The following is a 23,406-nucleotide window of genomic DNA, read 5'->3' on the forward strand; positions in this document are numbered from 1 at the left end:
GAAAAAAACAACAACATTTTAATTCGGGATGATTTAGGTTTGTCGTCATGTCCACTTAAAAAACTCAAGAGTTCAAAATACTTGAAACACTTCAATTTGTTTGCTAAGAAGTAAGAATTTAAAATAAAATACGCTGCCCTTGTTGTAAGCTGCATTGGATTTTTTACCGAAATCATTTTGAGAGCAGGAAGCCTTAAGTCGCTGTTCAGGGTTGGGTATTGAGAAGTGGGCACGGCCTGTGACGACAACCCCGCCCTCCAAGCTTGTTGATTGACGCGCACCAGTGGCTCCTCCTTGAAAGTGTTTTTTTTTTCCTCCCTCCCCCTTCGTCTTCCAGTGTAGTGCGTTGATTTCATACCAAAGTCATACTTAACATTCCACTTATACTGTCAAACCTCTGAGAAATATTACGGAAAACAACAAGGCGCCAAATTACAACAAACTCACTAAATTGACCCGCTGCTTTCGGCGCACACAGGAAGGTGACTGCCAAAAAATAAAAAAGGTAAGTGCTCCACTAAAGTTATCTCCTCTGCTCTCTTTGGAGCCGTTTTCTGCGGGACTCTCTGTGAGTGTGTGAGTGTGTGTTTTCACGCCGCTCGTCTCGGTGAAGTTTTCAGATCATTGTCATTTTTTACATTTTTCCGCGGAGCTCCCTGCGTTGGGAGGGAAGAAAACATTTGCAGACTGATGGTCTATTGTGTTTGACTTTCCCACTGTGCAGGGAAATGTTTGACAGGCTCTGTCTAATCATATTTCCACCGGTATTCAAACTCAATGTTAGAAAGAGAGAACGAAAAAAGACAGATAGGAAAGGCTTGTCTCAAATGGGCCAACATGTTTGTTTTCTGCCCCACACAGTTTACCTGGATCCAGCACTTCCAGCCTTGGTCCTTTACAAGAGTCCAGCACTTATTCACACGCACACGCACACACACACACACACACACATACACAACGATTTGGAGGAATACACAACTTCAGTGTGGTTTGGATCTCTGCATCCTAAAGGTAAGACAACTTCTTCATTTGTCAGCACAGTTTAAGTGCAGCAAAGACTGCTCACGATGTTGTCATGGTTTAAATTCAGACATCTCTTTTGCTTTTGTTTTAAAAGTATAGTGACATAACATGTTTAAACTACCACGGTCATGACACTTTGATTTGTTTTAAGGGAAGACGTGGATCGAACATTCAACAGGTTTTCTTTTATATTGGGACCAGGATAAATTATCCAGATTTTAAATTAATTCTTTTGAGTTTTAAATAGTTTTCAAACAACTAGACCCACCATTTATGTATATGTGAGATAGATAGATATTTATTTTGAATTGAAATATATTTATACATGGTATATCTGAATACAGAAACAGACGTGTGCGGCACCTTATACGGGGAAAAAACCCCAACAACCCATAAAATAATAGAAGATCTGCCGAATACAAATAACTCACCATTCTGAGTCTGGGTGTAGCTTCACAACTTGAAACACCACTTTTTTTTTTAGACCACAGAAATATCTGTTTTACATCATCACAGCTCATATGCCACATGGTTTTATTTGAAAAAGACAGCCTGTCTCTCTTAAAGGAAAAAAAAACACCGCATGAAAACAAAAACAAAATGAATCCTATACACTTTTTAGATGAAATTCTGATCCCACGTTAAAAAAAAGGGAACGTTGACATCACACCTGTATCAGTAAATATTATTCTATATTTAATGTTAACGACATGACATTTCATCACTTACATATAGTTAACTATTTATGATTTACATACATTTGCGTCTACATAGGCACATTTCTTTCTTTCTTGCCAACACAGTTGTTCCTGTTGACTTTTTTTTTTTCCTTTTTAGCTGATAAGAGCGTTTAAAAACACTTCTTGTTAGCACCTCCTTGCACCTAAATGCGCTCAGTCATATGAGCTGGTGCGTTAAATCACTGCCAGTCAACAGGTTTGTCTTAACGACAGAATGCAGTCCGACAGGTTAGTGACAGTGAGCAGAATAACCTGTTAACTTAACTGTATGTTGTTTTTTTTACCGCTGCACCATCCTCTTTATCAGAGGATGAGCCCATATCTTCTTCTTTTTTTATATGACGTTTCATATCATTGGTCATTTAATGTTGAGGTCGAGTGAGTAAGACGTACTAGTTCTGAGATGGTCTTTATAATAGCATGTGGAAATGATATTGTGAAGTAAAAGGACCAGTTTCCAGGAGAAACTAACAATGTGTCCTTGGTAAATGAGACACGCCAGGATGCCTAATAATAGATTTCGATGCTGATGGGTAAATCTGGAATGGATTAAGCATTCTGCTGCTCTGACAGATTCCCCCTCGTTGTTTTTATGCAGCATGAACGCATCAGGCCTTCCAATGTACAATGCGGTCTGCTTTTTGTTTTTTTTTCTTCTCCTTGACTGTATTTTATGTTTCTCTGCCGTTGTGGACTCATCGTGTAGGTTCTGTGCTTGTGGGAGAGTCAGAAACGAGGAGGAAAGTTTTACAACAACACCCATGTCATTGAGGTCAATTAGATTACTTGGGGTAATATACCCTCAAAGTGGCCGGTTTCAGTCCTTTTTTTTTTCTCACCAGCTGTTATCCTTCAGAGGAAACTTAATAAGCATGTGTTTTCCTCATGAGAGTAAAACAAATCTATACTGTAATCCTCCCATGTTTCTGATTCTTTATATACATATATGTATATATAGATGTGTTTACATATATATATATATATATATATGTGTATGTATATCTTTATCAGAAACTGTAGGTATCCCAGCTCTCATGGTGCATCCTTCCTTTGCAGTGCAGAGTGTTTACTTTGGATGCAGGTCTGTTGACTGTTAGTCACCAGCGGCTTCACCTGTTTGTGTTAAACCCACAGAAGAATGGCTAATGAGCTTTTGCCCATTTGTGCAGACCCTGGTTGCTTTTTAGCACCAACCCCAGAAGTGGTCGTCCAAATGGTGGACACTTACCCCTCTGTCAACCCAGATCTGAACAAATACCACTTATGTCTGAACACAGACGGCCTCAGAGAAGAGCCCGCAGCTCTCAGCGGCACAGCATTCATGACAATCTGGAATACAATATGCAGTTTGATGCTAATTATAAGTGGCTGGCTGCACTTTTGTTCTTGATGAGCGTACTGTGCTTAGGGCTATTTATGAAAATGATACAAGCGGTGGAGAAGGATTTCAGCATCTGCATGCAGCTCCAACACCAACTGGAAGTAATCAAATATATCTCAAAACGTACACTCGTTATTTCTAGTAGAAGTTATTTCACTCTCAAAGTCATCGGTAACACAATTTATCATCATTGTATTCATGTTAATGCACTGCACATGTTTACATGTCCTCCAAACCACGAGGTTTTAGCAGATAAGCTTTCTGGCCTCCTGTTCGGATCACTGGGGGAGGAGCCAGGGAGTGGCCTAGAACAGTGTAGTCTTTGTGTCAGCTGTCCCCAAGTTGCTAAACGTTTTAGTTGTTCTTTCTCTGGCGACCAACTGTTACTAGTGATGTTCCACATAAATATAGTCAAGGAATCTCTGGGAGTTGCAGCGTGTGCGTGTGTGTGTCAGTGTCTGTGCCTCCTTCAGCCTCCGTTGTAGATAAGGAGGCACTTGCACTGTTGCCGTCTGTTGTTTCAGAGTTGTGTGTGTGTGTGTGTGTGTGTGTGTGGCCTGTTTGTCACACTGGAGCTCCAGTGACCCAAGGGCACTCATGTGAAACCCCTTTAATCCCCGTGCTCACAGTTTTTTTGAGTTGGGGGATGATCTACTCTCATTTTAGCTGTTTCTAACGCTGTATAAAAACAATGCAGGTACCGTGAGTCTTCAGCATTACTCATTGAGGTCCAGGAGTTAACTTCAGTCAGTACATATATTGTGTCAGTGCGACCAAAACTTTTAGAATCAAAGGTACGTATGTTCGACAGACTGAAATTGTGCTAAATCATATTTCCCAAAGTTGGGCTAACACAGCAAGATAATATAGCTGGGAGAATCATAGCGAATCCCAGACACCGGTGCATTTTTGGACTGAGAAAGAGACTGATTTTATTTATAAATTTGAGCTGCAACAGTAGCTCAGTTTAACTGTGCATGGAAGCGTATTCACTGATTGAAAGCATCTGATCTTTATTGTCATGTATGTGAAAAGGAATTTTGCCAAAGTGAAGTGGGAGTTTTTAAACGTCTACTATAGTGTAGTGAATATAGTTAGTATAGCTCTCGATCAAGTCGTGGCTGCTTTTAATGCCTTGTGTCACAATTTATGCAGCCAGATGAGTTATTGGCTGGCGCATTCTGCTGCAAAGTTATGCATGTCTCAAAGGTTTCACAGATTATGGCTCTAAATCACTCCCCTCACCACAAAATGACCAATTCATGCTAGAAAGGCTTCTTTTGCTATGTTCCCTGGAAAATTTCCGATTAAAATGCTGATTCAGGCTGTAAAAAAAAGTAAAAAGAAAAACACTCCACCACACTCGCCCTGCTTTGTGTCAGTCTTTCCCTCTTTTGCTGGATTAAAGGTTAATTCTCTTAAAGTGTGACAAATGAAGGTAAACCACATCGCCAACAGTGTTAAAACAGAACAATGGATGATTGAATTAAAGAATCGAGCCTTATGTTCATTCCCTGGCTTAATGTGTGATAATTATTTATCTGTCTCACAGTGACGCATTCAGGAAACAGGGTAACCTCTTAACTCAAAGTTTGGAGTTTGCCTATTTCCACACTGTGGGGTTTGTTTACAAGGAAACAAACAACAAATAAGAGTCACAGACTCGCTTTCTCTCAGACAAATGCAAGTGTTTGTACTTTTTAATAGTATATTTATGTAGATCTCTTTGTCCAGGTCATCCTGGTTGAGAAGCAGCACAGGGGTTACAAAAAAAACCCAACTGACTAGCACGCAAGATGGTACTCTGAGCTTAATTTTTTCTTCCCTGGGCAGCTGTTATCAAACTGTAAATGTTTGACTTGACAGGGTATTCATGTGGCATGTGTGTTCATATGTGTTCTTTTGTCTCAGTTTCCCCCCCCCCCTCTGTTGCCGCCTCGTACCATGTGAGCTGTTGGCTGTCCAGTCCTCCTCTCACTCTCAGTTCTGATTGTTTCCTGAGTGCCGTGCCAGATAGGAAGTAGGAGGAAGTTATTGGAGGAGCTGGAGAGAATTTATTAGGGCCAAACACAGACACAGGAGGGAGAAGAGAGGGTGGTGACTCTGATATTTTTCTCTTTTTTTTTCTTCTCTTTTTTTTTGAGCTGAGGCTCGTGCTTTCATAAGTCTTAGAAAGGCACTGGTGTTAGCAGCAAAAGTGGCGCAGACAGGTCCACATTCAGTCCGACTCATCACCTTCAAGTTGTCCCTTCATTTAAGGAGCTGCAATCCTGTTAAACATGTGTGTTTGCGGTAAATGCATCTGTGTGTCGGGAGGAATAAGCCAGCGTTTCCAGTTCTTGTCAGAGAGCAGCTTTCCTGGCGTGGAACCTAAAATGTTTTCTTTATCTGTAATCTGACCTTAGAGAGCAGCTGCTCCTTCTGCCGCCAAGTCCTGTTGTTTCCTCAAGTGTGTGTTTGTGAGGCTGTTGGTGTGTGTTGAAGTGGGGGGAGTTCCTCGCTGTGACGGTGAACGTTCACTCTACATCTGTGTGCACCCTTCAACCTTAACAAGACAAGCAGCTTTCGCGGAGAAGAGGTTTAGGCCGCCGATTTGTTCGTGTTAGATTGGATGGAGGTGTGTATAGCTCTCTGCTGAGCAGGGGGGTGGTCTTTCGGCTGCCAGCAGGGGCCTGTTCTGTGCCAACAAGTGTCCCAACTCAAGCAGCAACCTAACAAAGGCTGCTTTTTTGAAGAAAGGAATAAATCTTGTAGTGCATTGGTTAGCAAACAGATGGTGGTAAATACACTCTGCCAGTGGGCATAGCGGAGGCATGCAAACACGAAAGACTTCGTGGATCAACAGCAGAACAGACAGATTTGATGGAAATCTGTTAGCAATCTGCTTCGGGACATGAATCAGTAAAACAAAATTGTGGCAATGGGGGTAAACAGACGTATGGATAGAAGAGTGGAGGTTATTTGGGTGTATTGTTTGTATGTCGAACGTCCAAAAACGTAACATTCACCTTGATAACAAGAAATAAAAAAAAAGCCAGTCAGAAACCATGGCTTTAATCTAACGTAACATACAACTGTACAGCATTGATTTTAAATCGAACCAAATGTCAGTTAAATTCAAACCATTGTGAAATGGGTTCACACAGCGCTGAACTCCCTCCATGTTTCTCTATGCCACCCAGCAACATTCCTGCGCTGCACACAGGAAGTGATTTATTTTATGCCAAGACAGATGGAGGCAACAGCAGCACTGTGCTAGTAAAGTGAGTCTCCTGCAAAAAAGTTGTTTCTCAGCAGTTTGGCAACGGAATAAATGCTTCTTGTCACCCCCCGCTGCCACTGTACACACACAAAATGCTCCCTCAGTCAAAGTATTGCTTATATTGTTTCTGCTCACAAAGACCAAACAGAGGCAGAATAATAACACCAAGGAAGTTACACACTGCAGTTTTAATTTAACGCAACATAATTAAACTTAAATTGCACATACCATCTGCATTTCAGCACAGGTTTTTATTGTGTCCATCTCCAATTGTCAGGTTAAAACTCTATTAATTTAGACTGTGTACCTTTATGTGGGACAACATTATGACACAGTTCAAGCAGTGCGCTGAAATTGTTTAGTCACTGCCGAGTTTGAAACCGGGATTTAAGTAAGAAGTTCAACCACCTTGACTTAATGCTGAAGTATTATTTAAATTTGAAGAAGTATTCATCTGCTTATAGGCAGGCACTGTGCAGAAAAACCATAGCAAACATTAGTAAATATAACATCAAAAGCGTCAAACAACACAGCTAAAGTGGCTGGATGGGCGACCCTTTAGCTCCTCTCAGATAACTGTTATGGTTTTAAAGCCCACAATGGCATAGAAACTTTGTATAAAGCCAACACATGCTCCGTGCTCAGCACCAAGTACATGACGCACAAAAGTTATTATTCAAACAATGAAGTAAGAAAAGGGAATATTGCTCTTAAATAGTCGAAAACATGACTCAAATCTAAAAGTTATGGCTGCTTCATGTCGAGCAGATGTGTAAAACCACGTTTTGTTTGCCATCTTATTAACTTGATAAGGTGCTTATTCACATGTATTGTTGTGATTACAGCTTTTCGCACAGTCCCTAAGTAGAGTTTGGCGATCTGAGGGTTTCATTTTGCGATCAGTCTTGGAATCTTCCACATAAGGGAATCGGAGAGATTAAAATATTTCATAGACCAACAGGACGCTTGCCAAGTGGAATACTGAGCCAAATCAGACCATGTGTCTCTATCATAGAGCCTTTTTCATGAGAGACATATTTGAAAAATGATTCAACCTGTTCTAGCAGCATAGCGGACCATGAAGAGAAAGGACTTGATGTCAGTCGTGTGGACGTGGTTAAGCTACGCACAGTCAGATATGTCTCAAAAGTAAAGTAGTATGTAAAATGTGTTGAGCTACAAGTTGCTTCATGCATCTCCCATAGTCATGAACCAGAAACTGTTACGATTAAGAGATTTAAAGCCATGAAATTAGATTAAAATATCAACTACTACTATAATTTTCACCACTTGTGTTCTCTGTACTCCTGTGAGCTTTTAAAAACTTAACTTGCTTGAATATCCTCTATGAAAACATGCAATGTTGTGCTGTAAATGGATAAGTCTCAAGCCTGGTTCTGGTGAGGACTATATCAACGTACATTTCAAAAGATTCAGATCATGACTGTGTGCTTAAGAAGCTCATGAAGTGACTAACACTTTATCTGCAAGTTGTGCCTTTAATCTATTTCCCATAAAGATGATGACCTCCTTCATTGTTGCCATGTGCTGATCCTGGCCCATGGCGCAAAAACGTACTAGCTGATTTCCTGCATCAACCTTTGTGTCTGAACTGGCCTGAGAAAATCCACATATCTCTTTGTTGTGTTGCTGTCTGGTTTTTACAACACGTTTAACGAGTAACATCAAAAAGGTTGTGTTGTTTTTTATGCATCTAGCCCAGGCCGTCTTGACATCATTAAAATCGTATTTTCTCTTGCTGCTGAAAATGAGTTGCTTTGAGGAAACCACAGCTGATTTGGGGGAAGTGAAAGGTCACCAGCATTAAAAGAATATAGTTTGCAGTCACCTGCTGTACTGTACTGTTGTCTCTGTTACTAATGCTCAATGGGCTCACATGGCTCTCATGGTGGGCCGCTAAAGCCTCTGTTTCTTTATATTTGCGGGATCAGTCATGTTTGGTCTTAAATGCCGGCAGAAAATGACAAAAGAAATCTGAGACATGACAGAGTACTGAGTTACTCAGCGTATAAATCCACGTGGTCAGTCAAACACCATGCACTGTGAGCTCATGTTCAGTGGAAGAAAAAAATGTTGCTGTGCCGACTGCTGAGTTTCGGGGCACACCAGATTATAACTGAACACACAGACTGTTTATTTTCCCCCGTAGGTATGAAGAGGAGATCTCATACCGTCTGTGGCACAGTTTAACTGTCTGTGAAGGAATCCCTTTCCTGATTTAGTCTGTACCGGCAGCTTTCCTCTGTGTGACCCAGCAGCTTGAGAGTGACTCAGAAGTATTACTGGAATTCATTTGTACATTTCTCTACACACACTCCTCCTGTGTAGGGAGAAAAAGGGGGAAAATGTTGTACGGGTGCCAATAAACACTGGCCATTTCATAGATGGAGCCGAAGCCGAGATATGCTGATTGCTGAAATTGGACTGCAATGTGATCCGTTCAGAACTGGGGAAAAAGGAAAGAGGGATTCTTGTGCATGAATGGTGTCGTTTGAATGAACGTGCGAGGTGCATAGCTTTGCTTTGTTATTTACATTCCTTCTGCACATTGGAATTCTGTAGCATGTTGGTCCTTAGAATCTCATGGCCCAAATCCCAGAAAGCACGATGAGAGGTGTGTCGTTGATTTTTGGTGTTTAATGTGAGAGCAGCGTGTCATTCAGTCAACATCTGGCTTGTGCTTGCGACCATGGTAGCAGCTAAAAATCATTATATATATATGTCGAATCATCTGCATTTCTTTCGCCCGTCATGGGAAGCAACTTGAGGATCAGAGTTTTTCTCAAGGACACATTTGGGCAAAGACCGGGCAAGTTGAGGATTGATCCTCCAACCCTGTGACCCACTCAAGCAACTGCCGCCCCCAATGAACAACTTGCAACTTGAGTTTGTTGTGTGAGCGATAATTATATTATGTTATGGAGTTTCTCACCCAAACTTGGCTTAAAGGGACATTACACCATTCTGGTAACAGCTGTTATAATATTATAAAAGGTTCTAATTGTTTCACAGAGGATGTGCTGGCAGTATATCACACTGGACAACCAAATATCTTTATCTTAAATCCGTTTATTGGAACGCTTAGTGAGAACTGTTGCGTTCGAGTCCGTGAAATCGCCCCTGCTTTGACTTCATGCACTCCTCACTTTTATCGTGAGGTCATGGCGACTATGATGTCCTGATTTAAATCTTGTGACTCCATCAGAGGACATATTGAAAACACGGCTCCATTGACAATAATGCCTTTCCTTTAGTCTGAGCTGTGAGTGTCATGAAGCGGGAGGGAGCGTGTTCACTGCTGATGTTGCATTCCAGCTGGAACAATCCCACTGTTTTCCAGACCCCAAAGTGGACGCCTAAATTGGACTCCCCCCTCCCCACATACACACCCCCTTTCCCTGCTCTGCTGTCCAACCAACCAACCAACCAACCAACCAATCCACCATCCACTCCTCCCATACACGCATCTCCTGGTCTCCTGTCCTTATTTGGGTAGAGACGTTCTGAGCACTGGGTAGAAGAGGGGGGGGGTAGGCGGAGGAGGGAGGGCGTTGGGTTGACACAAGGGAGGCAGGAGGAGAAAGAGTGAACACTCACAAGCTCTTTCTTAATAAGGACATGTCTGGAATTCAGGCCCCTCTCCTCTCTTGGTGAAGAGCCTCTCTTTCGTAGCACCTCACTTGAACACACTTTTGTGAGTCCTCCACAGAGGTCATCAGATCCTTGTATTATGCCATGCGCCGTTTGCTGCTCTTCACAGCTTTCAGTGCGAAGGTGGTTTGCCCTGTTTTCTCAGCTATAATTGGCGATAAAAAAAAATAGAGTGGGTGCCTGTCCCTCCCTTCCCTCTCTGCACCACCAGTGTTTGATTATTGCCGCAGCGTCACTGAAGCTATTGCCCCGCAGCACCTGTGCATTCATTAATGAAATACTGTTGGCTGCCTGAATGACTTTTTCATACCACACAAACGGCATCAGCCACGCTGAAGGCTGAGAATGAGAAGAGTGTTTAAATGTCAGATGTGTTAAAGTCAGTGGCTCATCGTCTACAAATGTGTCTGTTTTTAATTTGTACAACTGCGCTGTGATTGTTGCAGGCAGGGCAATGAAATAAACAAACTCATTACCTATAAAGACAGAGATAAATGTGGACATAGTGTGTAGTGACTTCAGTTTTAATTTCATTTAGGTTTTTAAATTTGGTTACATTCCATTTTGTGCATTTCAAACATAACTATTCAAAAATGCCTATCTCAACTTTCCCTAATTGACATGTTAGATAAATATGCAAACTTGAGTTGATGAAGTGTTCAGTCAAATGTGTTTTCCATTGTTGTGAACACTGCACGTTGGTTTAGTCATTTATAAATATAAGTAAAATATTGCTTGTTTTCCATTTTGAGAATTGTGAACGTGAAAGTAAAGAACTTTGAGTTTTTGGATCATCAACCATTTTTAATCTGGAATTATTTTTTAATTATAACTCAAAAAATATATATATTTTATAGACAAAACAATTAAAGCTGGGAAATATTTCAGTTAAAATATGTGTCAACATTCTGACACTTATCACCGATCTAGAGTGTTTTGATCACTGACACAGGTCTCAAGGCTCTCACAGTAAATCTAGGAGGAACCTTTTAGCATTCCCACAACACATTATCCAATCAGGAGCAAGAACTACACAAAGAGGCTGTTTGTCAATAAATAAATGCCCCCTCACAAAACACTTACATGGGGTGATGTAAGGAGGAGAGAAGGGAATGCTAACAGTAACAATGGACACTAAGTTAGACAGAAGTTGACATCGCTGACAGCAGCTTCAATTAAGAAAACACCTACGAGGTGAAATAGTTTTTTAAATGATTGTGCGTTGTCGCACTGGTTTGTGTTTTACTGATTTAGCAGTCCAAAACACTATTTGCCTTTTATTGTTAGGATGCAATTTTCAATATCTATTGACAGATTGGCAGGTCAGTATATGATCAGACTAAACCTGTGTTAGTTCATATAGTTGGCATTTGTGGACGGCCAGCCATGTGATTTGTTAGGACTCAGAGGGATCACTTGAGTTGCTGATGAGGGCTCAGTTTCAGTGTTGAGTTTTAACAGTGTGACCCTTCTCCAAAAGGGTCCACCAAAAGGGGTCCTGTCAGCTAAACTTAGTAGCAGCATACTGTAGCTTGTGCGGATATCTGTTAAACTCTCAGGAACGATGTTACCGGTCTCATCTCTAATTGGGAAAGACGAGAAACATCACTAAGCCTCGCTCGCCAATTGAAGATCTACATGGTCAAACACTAGACATAAACTGAGCAAAAAGTCAGATTTCTGGACTTCTATTCATTTTCTGATTTGATTTCATTTGTATTTTGTATTACACACGCATTGGTTTTGGTTTCAGAACCACAGTGTTAATATTTTTTGACGATCATCGGTGTAAAAGAGGTCAAATGTGGTCTCTAATAGGAAAAACCTAAAGCAGAGGATCTCTAATACTTTTTGAACGTTTGTATCATTGAAGTTTCTCCAACAGTACTCTCTGTAGTTAGCCATTAAGTTTTTGCCAGCAACTGCAGAAATGCTAAAGCAGAGACGTGAGCATCCTTTGAGGATCATGGTTACCTCATTGAGTCCCATCTCAGAAACAATACAATGCTGAGAAGGCAGCTTGAAAAATACTTAAGATCTTTGCCTGCAGTCAGCCATGAGCCAACCACATTGGGACACAGTTCCCAGACCACAAGAATTCTTTGAGGCCAGCACTGATTAGTGAGGTCTTTAAACTTCATTTTATGGAATATCTTGAATTCATTTGGCCATTTCAGAGAAATAAAATTGAGGAAATGATAGTAATAATTATGGTTAACATTGTTTATCCATACACATTTAATAACTGCAATAAAGAGTATGTCAAAACAAGCCAACAATGTGACCTATACAGTAGATGAATGACATTCCTTATTCAAACTGCGTCTTCATTATGCTTTACATGAACTGATGTGGTTCTGGTCCATCTATGCAGCTACCCAAATAATTAAAGTTATATAGATGTTCAAACACAAAGGAGCAGAAAAATTTGGCAAGGATTGAAATCACTCCATATGGAAGTGGTTAATTAGGTTGTAGACATAATTAAATAGAAATATTCTGTTGTATTTTTATGATACTGCAACCAGCAGAGTGTCCTACTGACCGTTTATGCTTACAGGTCAGCACAGTTTAGCGTGTTTCAATGCCAGCAATACAGCCATGGCAATATTCTGAGCACCCTGCACCCTTTCAGGCTTCCTCATTCTTTCCAGACCGATAATGTCCCCCTAACATGTTGATCATAAAAAATGACGTTAAATCTAATAAAAGAGACGGTTTTCACAACATTTTCAAAAGTTGGATTTGTCTCAAGGATGAGATCACATGGCCAGCAGTTCCAGCATGTCTTGATCAGGAAAAAAATACGAATTAGGGATGATTGAGATTTCGTTATTTTCCGTTTTGATAATGTTGATATCTGAAATTAAAACGTGATGCTTTAAACACATTTCTTCTGCCAATTAGACTTCGCAGTGCCTCTACTTTTCGCAGTGGAACTTTTCCCAGTAATTATTTTAATGTGAACAGGAATTGACTAGCCAAAGAAGTTGACAGCAAGATAATAGTATAACACAGCAAACATAATGTAATTCCTCCATTTTTTTCTTTTCTCTATGTGGTGCTATTGGGTGTGGTTACAGCTTTAGAATGGTGTTTGTATCTGCAATGATCGTGTTCTTGATACAACACGACATATGTGTGCCTCACTGATGTATTATTATTCTTTTGCCAACAATGGGCCACACGGCAGAGTAGTGGCTAGTACTGTTGCCCTGCTGCAAAAAGACCCAGTCCGATCGAGGCCCTTTCTGCGTGGAGTTTGCATGTGATTCCCTCCCACGGTCCAAAAACATGCAGAGGTTAAATGGACACTCTAAAGTTACCTGTAAGTGTGAATGTGAGAATGAATGGTTGTTTGTCTCTGTGTTTGCGCTGCGATGGACTGGAGACCTGTCTAGGGTGTACCCCACCTTTTGCCCAGTGTCCACTGGCATTGGCTCCAGTGGCCCCTGCAACCTCTCATGTGGAGGTTAAAGCAGTAGACAGTGAATGAATGAATGAATCAACAATGTTTGTCAAGGAAAAAAAAGTAGATCTCTCATGGGATTTGTTCACCCAGTGAAGAATATTGAATATTCCCCAACTTTGTTGTGATGATTAACACTAACTTAAGTTAGACTAAGCTAACTAGAGTCTAATCACCCATGAATCATGAATAAAAAAAATACTTGTACATTGTTTTCCACAGATCTCCAACAGATCCTTTGATATTAGTGTTCGGGGTTGGGCCCAGTGGGAGCCGCCACCATTGCGTCCAACGAGTGGAGCGCCAACGGTAGCCCAGAAGATGGGCTGGACGGGGACACCGGGGACAAGAACATGGACGGGGATGCAGAGGGTGTGTGGAGCCCGGATATTGAGCAGAGCTTCCAGGAGGCCCTCGCCATCTACCCTCCCTGTGGCAGGAGAAAAATAATCCTGTCAGATGAAGGAAAGATGTATGGTGAGTTCATTGAATAACAGGGAAAAGAACAGCAATTACATGGAAACCAAATCCGTAATGTATGCACAAAATGAAACAACCGTCCTGTCCTCAAAGATTTGTAACCGAAAGAACACAAACATCCATCGTGGTGCCCTGAAAAGAAATGAGAAAAATAAATGTCTTCCTCTTTCTTCCCTGTCACATTTTGAGCACAGAGGTTTTTCTTTCCACATAGAACTCTCCTTAACAAGTCTGTACCTGTAGTGCTGTGACCCAGAGGCAGGTTCTTCCAGTTGCACCAGCATTCTCAGAGCTGACTTTTGCTGTCCGTGATTTACACCTGTCTTTTCTTCAGAGCGTTCTTTTCAAATTCACAGCTTGTTTTTATGCCTACTGTTTTATAGCTTCTTTTCTTCCTCATTACGCTCTCACTCGCAAAACCTGCTCTTTGTTTTTATCACTCAGCATCATACACTTTTGTTCTGCCCACACCGGTATAACTGGGAGAGTTTTGCCTGTAGGTGCTCAGTTGGAGGAGATTTCGAGAGAACTGTTGTGTTTGATGATGAATGGCTCATTTAAAGCATTAATAATTAGCCCAGTGTGTATGAAGATGGTGGAACATGACATCATCATGCTTTTTCTGTTGAAGATTTTTAACGTCCTTAAAGTTTCAGAATAATTATGCTGTTTCCTGCAGTGTGTTCGTTAAATAGCAGGTGTTGAGCTCTTAATGTCCTAAAAAACTCCAGATGAAGATGTTGGCAAGTCATGCAGTAGAATCAAAGTCATCCAGGTGAAGGAAATCTAACACATTTGTCTTTCACTATTTTCATCTCACTTTCCCATTCAAATGTTGGAGACAGTGCACCCATTCCTAATTAGATATGGCATTTAAAGTTTTTTTGCTGAGGGGCAGTAAATATTGATTGACAGAAAACTGCGCCGCTTTCTTCCCTGTTTTGTTTTGCTTTGCCTTGTCCTCAACAAACCTCCTTTTTGGTTTTGTGAAATTATGTTCTTTTCACCATTGTAATTTAGCTCCCTCAGGCCATGCTTTGTGAGAATTTCCTGCCCTTTAATTATTGTCCATCATGTCTCAAAAATGTGAAATTGATTCCGGCTTTAATACAACCATAAAACCATCGGTCTTTGCCACCAAAATCTCAAGACACTGTTTTAAAAGCATTAGTGTTTGTTTTTTAAGTGCTGCTTTTTGGATGGCTTTTCCCCGCCAGACGTCAGATGAGATTATTTTAATGTGATTCACCCAAGATGGAATATAATCCTCGTAGGTTGCCAGGCAGATTTGGATATTCAAGAACACTCACATACCTGAGATAACTCAGCCAAGGTTGCAGCTTCTATTGCTGTTCTCAACTGATGTGGGTTTTTTTGTTTGTAAATATAAGATATTGTTGAACAATTGATAACATTCTGTTTACAGTTACTCAGTTGCATTTTATTTCATTTAAATGAAATCAAAGGATTATTTTAGGTAGACTTGAATAATGTACATTAAACGTAAAAGTACACATTACTACTCATTTTCCAGAATGACATAACTAGTTTATGGTATATTTTCATTTTAGTTTTATATAAAGATGAAGCATCCATTGCAGCCATTGCAGCCATTAGTTAATTAAAATCTAAATAACTCTATAATGTCCTGTTGCAGACCAGTGTTGTATCCCAGCCAGGCTACATACATTTGTCATGAGAATGTCAACAAAGAGGCAGGCCGTGCACAAACCTGCCCCCTTAGCAACACAGTCTCGGGACCCCTTTTAGAGGCCTGGTTTTTTGTAGAGCACTAAACACCCTCTCCATTTACAATAAGTCATCTGAGGCTCTGCTGCCAGAGCTAAGGCATGCCCCAGAAGAAGTCTTCTCACACGGCGATTACCTCAGACATCTAAAAGCTGCCCTGACGTGAGGTTAGGGGAATGTTAACGATTGCACTGTATGTAATACTGTCTACCTTGCAGTCTCAGACTCCCAGTGGCCTCCAGAATCAGGCAAGTCATCCCTCCCATTGGGAATTCCACTTTTTCTGCCAGGATTTTTTTTTTTCTCAGCTGGTGGGAAAAATATTTGCAAATTCCTATTAGTCGTAGGACTGTTTTATACAAGTGTATTCTTTGCTCTACAAACCTGTCTAGACTTCCCAGCAGCATTTCCAGTCATTTGAGCAGCTCAGGGGTGACAAAGAGTTCAAAGGAGGAAAACACTAAATGTTAATAAACCCCACATGTGAATAATAGTTTTCTGGACACGAGTAACACTTAAAGAAGCTAAACTTAAGTTTGTGATGTGAGGCAGTTTTAACAATTTAAATAGACTACGTGGTTATGTTCATGTGCAACATATTTATTGTAAGTACAATCTGTATATTGTATGTGTCACACTCAGGAGAAAATCCAAGTCAGTAGCAGCGTGATCACATTTTCCATCTTTTTCCTTCGTCTTTCACATCTGCTACTAACAGAAGTCACTTAGCGTAGCTTAGCATAGCATAGCATAGCATATAGCCCTGAAACAGACAGAAACTGATAGCCTGGCCTCATCCAAGTGTAACAAATACACTGATTTAGCAAACAGTTTATTACATAGAAAGTATACAGGTTTAGGAGTTGTAGGTTTAGGAATATTTACTTTGTTTGGACATAGCTAGGCTAGTCATTTCCCTCTGTGTCAGGACCATGCTAAGCTCCTGGCAACTTGGCGTACATTAGTCAGAGCTGTAAAATATGTGTCTCTGAAAATGTGCATCATATTTGACGTCTTATTTGCATCTCATATAGGTTATGATGATCAATTAGACATGAGGAGAAACTGAGTGGTCATGGTGGAGGTTTGCGCTGTCTGAGCAGATTATGCTACCTTTTAATTCTAATGCAAATCTAAGCAAACAAGCAGCCGGCTGGAGATGTACATTTTAAGAGACATGTGGGAATTTGGTATTGCTCTTCGTACAGTTTCCCAAGCTTCAATACATTTGTTTTGCCATTCATACTCATTCAGAAATTGCTGAACACGGTCTCAGTTAGAAATTGCCAGTACAGGGGCTCTGCAGTTTATTTTGACATTTGACAAACCTAAAGCAAAACAATTAAAGATTAGCCGTGACTCTGATGTGTTTGTTCTTGGCTCAATCAACCAGTTCGCACATTTTACACCCCAAGGTTCACAGGAAGTGTCTTCAAATGATGCGTGTGTGTCGAAAAATGTGGCCTGTCTTGTTTTGCTATGGGGCTGTGCTGACATGTTTTTCACCTGCGTTTTCTGGCCTCAACAGGTGTGTCAATCTCCAAGCACACACTTCTCTCTCCCCCTCACAGCCCTGCAGCTGTCACTATACCGCAAAGCATTCTGGGTACAACATAACGCAAAAATGTAAGCGCTGGAGGGAGCTGTGTGTCAGGTGTGACCTATAAAGTCACATTAGGAATTAACCGTGGGTCCAGTGCATGAACAGAGTAGTGGTGAAAACTGGTGGAAACGGTACAATAGAAGAAAGAGCCCTAAGAGGCCTGTAATGATGACTGAGGTGCTTCCCTGTCAGCCCCCTCAGTGAGATGTTAGGAATGTTTTCAGTCATGGCTGAGCAGTATGTTAGCAACTGAGGATTACCTCAATGTTATGAGAAGGGAGGAGGGAAGAGGGAAGAGAATAAGGGTGGAGAAAGGGTTCAGGAGAGAGACAGAGCAGGAGGGTGGCTGGAGAGATTACCTTTTTGCTCACTATCTTTGCGTGGAAGTGGAAAATTCCAGCGATCATGTAGTAAAAGAAAGACATAGGCGTGTCATGTTGGAGAGGTTAAGAAGGGCAGCCTGCAGCGATCTGCGTGGGTGTTGAGCAATCAACAAGAGAATCATGAACAGCTCGCCGCCTTTCCATTTCTCTACCCGAGATGGAAAGGCGGCAAGTGTGGGGAAATAAGAGGCAGAGGACTTGTATTGTGTGTCTGTCTGTATGCACCTGTCATGATCCCCTACTGTGTGGGCCAGACTTTTCACCATCTCTCTGACCCACCGAGTCAAGTCAAAGCAGATCTTGGCCGAGTGCAGAAGGATGAGACACGGATCATATCCTTGATATTGTATCTGTTGGATTTTGATAGATCAGTGTGTCTGAAATGCAGTCAACTAAAATAACATGTTGTAGTTGGCATATACATTAGTGTTCCATGAATTGTACATGTGCATGCTATGCAGCTGCTGCTTAGAAGTCCTGCTACCAATTTTGAAGATATTCTTTTTTGCGTTGTGATTTTTTTTTTTTTCCTTTTGTACCATAACTAAATGAAGTCCAGCTGCCGGCTTTGATTTTGTAGGCATTAGCTCACCCTTCTTATTTCAGAGTGTCTTGGGTTCAACACAGGCCTCCTGACTGATTTTTTTTTTCTTTTCGACCAGTAAATTTGTGATTTAAGAATTTATGCAAATCAAAATTTTGCAAGATGTTACAGTGTTCTGATTTAGTTATTCTTTGTCCTCTGAGCAGATAATGCTCTGCCCGTATGAGTTCAAAACAAAAGCAGGGATTTAAAATATCACATAACTGCACAGATATGTGTATAAATGGAGGACCTCTCTATATTCACAAGACAAACAACCTTACTGTTGTAGATGTATCTGATTAATCACTTTAATTGTAATTTTACATATAACATCCAACTCACCATTCTCCGGGAACCTCACACCCACAGCATCTAGTACATACTGTATCTTGGTATACGGCACAGTATAACAACATAGATGCCTTTAAAATAAATACCGTGGCTCTGTGTTTGAAGCAGGACAATATATTGTTTTTCCCTTGGCCTTTAGCTAAAAAGATTGAGACTGACAGTTGGGTGGGGGGTTGAACTGGCATTGTTTTTTCTCTGCCATCCTCTTGTGGGATGGTCAGCAGCAGGTGCTGCTTTCCGTTGACTGTGGAGTCACACAGTGATGTTGTTTTGGGAAAGAGGGCTGTCTTTCTGCCAGGTGGCAGTTGTTGGCAGAGTCAGTTATGGCTTTGTATTTCTTCTAAGAGTTACGGCAACAGCTGTCCCTTTTGCCCCTCTGACTGACGACCCCCTACCCCAACCTAATGGCCCCGAGCACAGCTCTCTAACCCCTGCTTCTGCATATGAGCATGTGTGTGTTAGCCTGGGCTATGTTCGTAGGCTCAGGCCAATCAGACTGGCTAGCACAGATGTGACAGGCTTAGAGGAATGCTAGGAATGCGGAGGCGCTGGAGCAGGCGTGTCCATCCTTGGCCCAGGGCAGAAGAGGAGGAGGGGCTACCACAGTATCGGCAGACAGTTCAGCTCTGCTCTGCTGGCTGAGCGCCGGGCTGACTGGTTGAACACTATGGGAAGTTCAGTAACCCTGATGGAGATGGCCTTCAGTGCTTTTATGGCAATTTCTGGAGGCTAAATGCCAAAGAGTGTGAGAAAAAACAGGACTTATTGCTCCTGTCATTATGTGTCTGGATAGTCTGAAAGCTGTTAAACCCAAGACCTTCTAGACACACAGTCTATCGTGTGTGTTCACATCTTGACCAATTTTTGCTGGTGAAAATTTCTGTCAGCAAGTTTAAAAGAGTTTGGGTCATTATTTATAATGACACAGTGGTTCAACCTCTCTCTGTGGCCTGATTTTCATCTGCAAAACCTCAGAGAGCGTGACTTGGCATCAAGAAGAACTAAAAGCATGGATGGACTGTACTTTTCCCCTGAGACAACATTATAATGCTTTTTGCACATACACTAAAGATGATTTCTGCTCGACTCAAGCTGTGCTTGCTGTGCAGCCCTTGCTCAGCAGTGAATGTAAATAGGGCCACGAAAGCCCAGAATAGAAGCCTGTTCTCTACACAAACTCTTTGTGCAAAATGTTGAGAGTAGATGTTATGTCATGAAAAACATGGTTCTGTTTTCTAAGCACCCTCTGTAATTAGGCTACAGGCCCATGTGAGCAGACATTAAGGAGGTGTGAAACAAGATAATGAAAACAAAGAGGAAAAAAACCTTAAATATAAATATCTCCAATAGGGAAAAGAGGTGTGATTGTGACCTGTGACCTGTGTTTAAAGGGTGTTTGCCTTGGGCCTGAAGAGCTCTGGGAAAAGTCACGCTGCTGTTCCTTTGACATAGAATGTGTATTCAAGGTTTATCAAGAATGTAAGCGTCTGTTCAGTGTGAGATGTGTCGATCTCGCCTTCGTCTGTGACCGTTTGTTTTTTTGTTTGTGTTATGCAGGACGTAATGAATTGATAGCAAGGTACATCAAGCTGAGGACAGGCAAAACCCGAACAAGAAAACAGGTAAATTTGATTTACTCTCTTTGATGACTGACAACATGGATGGGTGAATATTTTTCATTAGAGCACCAACACCTATATTGATTCATTTTGCTTAAAGATCCAGTGTGTAAAAGTTAGGGGTGTTTATCAGCGCGAAATTGAATATAGTACCTGTAAGCATGTTTGAATATTATATAAATGCTTAAAATAAACCTTTTACTATGAATATGGACAAGGAAGGAAGGAGGCATCTTGTCCTGCCATATTTCTACAACAGTCCAAGCTAAAGACCCAACCACCATTAGATGACACTAATTCTTACACACTGGTCCTTTAAGTACACAATGAAGAGGTGTACATGTTATTTGGCAGATACACACTGTTTCTGGTCATTTATATATAATGATTTTTGTCCCTTTAGAGACATGTTTGGAAGACTGGGTACAAAAAACTACAGTCTTTATGTTTTTATATGTATGTATGTATGTATGTATGTATGTATATATACATATACATATATATATGTATATGTATGTATATTTTGCTTTTCTTTTACATAGTGAACTATTTTTTAACTTTATTCTTTAACTTTTTTAGGACATAGGAATAGGTCACATAAAGCATATCAATAATATCTAGTTATTGTTGTCTATGGTATTTTCATGGGTTCTGACATTAAGAAAAAATGATACAGAATATCACCGGCCTATAATTTATACTTTTTAGTTTGCTTGTACTATTTGCAATGTTTGTGTTTGTTTGACTGAGAGAGAGAGAGAGAGAGAGAAATGCTTGTACCTTTAACTTTGTGAGGACTTAAACTCTAACCCTACATCTTACAGTGAGGACAATTTGGTTTGATCTTTTTTAAAAGTCTGTTTGAAGGTTAAGACTTAAGTTTTAGGATTTGCTGCAGGCTGCACAGTAGTTCATACTTGAATTCTGGTGAGTTTGCTTTTTCACTCCTGCCTGTGTCTGCATTGATTCTGCATTGAGATCGCTTCTTCCTATAATCCAAAGACAGGCAGATTGTATAAATTGAACATAGGTATGACTGTGAATGTTGTCTCTGTATGTTGGCCCTGCTGTAACGGACTTTCAATTTCAGACCTTGCGTATAACCCAAAGTCAGCTGTGATTGGTTTCATCCCTCTTGTGACTCTCACACGGGAAGTAGTAGGGAATGAATGAATCAATGCAAGGACAAGGACAAGGGCTTGAATGGTAATGTGTGTCCTCACTAAGTTAGAGGCACAGCATTTTGGAGTGTGTGTGTGCGGGTACATGCGTATACATGTCTGTGTTTGAACGTATATATGTGTATGTGTGCATGTATACGAGCGAATGTTGGTTTTATCCTCAAAAACTGTTTCACACCCTTTTAGGTGTCTAGTCACATACAGGTGTTAGCACGGAAGAAAGTTCGCGAATACCAGGCGGGTATAAAGGTAGGTTTCGCCAACCTGCCTCGTGGCAACACTGACTGAGCGTCTCTTTCCTCTTTGGTTACGGCTTCTCTCTCTCTTTCCTTGTCTTTTCTCTCCCTGTCTCTTTTTCCTCTTCCTTTCTCTTGGCTATTCTTCTGTGCAGGTTTCTAGCCACTTGCAGGTTCTCGCCCGGAGAAAATCTCGCGAGATCCAGTCAAAGCTAAAGGTATGCGCTTCACCGCGGGCTCGGCGGGGCTTGTACAGGCTTGGCTTTGCATTAACCAGTTAATCTGTGCATATTATCAACCCTTGCATTGACACAAGTCCAGTTCCTGCTAGATACGTGGAACCTGACTTGGCAAGCAAAACATTGTGTGCTAATTCTAAATATTAACCACAGTAGCATGCATGCAGTACAAAGTTACCACAGTCAAAGCATTTTAATTCTCTAGGTCTGAGGTGCATTAAGAATGAGCCTGATCTAATCCTTAACATTCAGGTGCAGCAGGTGATTGTGAATGTTCTGCTTTAGGAGAATGCCACACATGCTGTTCTGATAGGCTCAGTGAAAGGTTGTTTAGCTGCATGATGCCACAGCTGTGTATATGTCCTCTGTGCCAGCCATGCTTCTGCTGGATACTATACTTCTCTCAGACTTCTTTCTCTAAAATTCTCTCCACTTGACTGTAGTTGTTGCTACCTTTTAAATTCCTCTAATGTGTCTGTTTGTAATGTCTTCAGTAAAACTGAACATCAGTTAAGATTCATCTTTGATTTGTGTCACTGTGTTGCTCCTTACCTCAATACCAGTCCCTCTGGTTTTTGTCATGCTTTTAATTATTGTTTTTGCATATTCTTATATAATAATTCAAACACAAGTTAACACTAGAGACATTGTGGCATTTTTTTAGTGCTAACTTTAACTTAAATTAACCCCTTCATGCAGACTAATGCTTTGGTGGACATCAGCATCCACACCATTATTTGAGTTGTGTCATGTGTAGATGAGTCCATTCATAGCTAATGTGATGATCTAAAATGGACCCCACATAAGAGTAATTGTTTGTGTATAGTTTAGAACTGTTCATGGTGAGTCCTGTGTTTAATCTCTTCCTTGTGTCTGAAACTAGGGGTGAACTATTTATCCTTTTCAAATCAAACTCACTATCTGTAGCATTGCAGTTAGCAAATGGCAAAGGCTACAATTTAGCATCAACAATATGCAGCACATGCGACCCAGGTTTATACTTAATTCTTAATGGTTTTACAAAGTCACACGTTTCTTCTTGTGTATATTATTTAGGGCCTAAGCACAGAAAAGTGCAAGGACCCAGATGTTTTCGTTTTCATAATGGAATTACCTATGTATTTTTAGGGCCTGAACTGGTTTAAAGAAATTACAAACAGAATTCACAAACACTTGATGTGAATAAATGCCCTGCCTCAATATGACTTTGCTGACAACAGCTTTAATATTTTGAGCTAAAGTGTTTGCAGTTCTTAAAATTAAAATCACTGTCCAAATACATTTTCCTAATGTTCCAGTGTTTGAGGCTAATCACACTTAATTTAATTTTATGTAAAGTGTTTGATTTTTATTTAAGGCTAAAAATATACTTAATGTCGACTTTTATCCGCTCTGCTCGAAGGGGTTAATCATAACTTGTGTTATTCTTCCT

General features: G+C 40.8%; 1 protein-coding gene across 10 annotated transcripts in view; it reads left to right on the forward strand.

Annotated features, from left to right (window-relative positions):
* Positions 1–330: 330 nt before the first annotated feature.
* LOC122768300 (transcriptional enhancer factor TEF-5-like) overlaps positions 331–23,406 on the forward strand; it is a 30,666-nt gene continuing 7,590 nt past the window's right edge. For 3 of the 10 annotated variants that reach the window (XM_044024190.1, XM_044024194.1, XM_044024189.1), the window contains exons 1-6: positions 332–505; positions 862–1,011; positions 13,770–14,024; positions 20,257–20,321; positions 21,686–21,748; positions 21,891–21,953. In XM_044024190.1, coding sequence (XP_043880125.1) covers positions 13,901–14,024; positions 20,257–20,321; positions 21,686–21,748; positions 21,891–21,953 — 315 coding nt within the window. In that variant the 5' untranslated portion in view covers positions 332–505; positions 862–1,011; positions 13,770–13,900. Of the gene's footprint in view, positions 506–861; positions 1,012–13,769; positions 14,025–20,256; positions 20,322–21,685; positions 21,749–21,890; positions 21,954–23,406 lie in introns of all 10 variants that reach the window. The other 7 variants (XM_044024192.1, XM_044024195.1, XM_044024197.1 and 4 more) reach the window with 3 other exon arrangements.

This window comes from Solea senegalensis, linkage group LG4, assembly GCF_019176455.1.
Source record: "Solea senegalensis isolate Sse05_10M linkage group LG4, IFAPA_SoseM_1, whole genome shotgun sequence".
Lineage (NCBI taxonomy): Eukaryota > Metazoa > Chordata > Actinopteri > Pleuronectiformes > Soleidae > Solea > Solea senegalensis.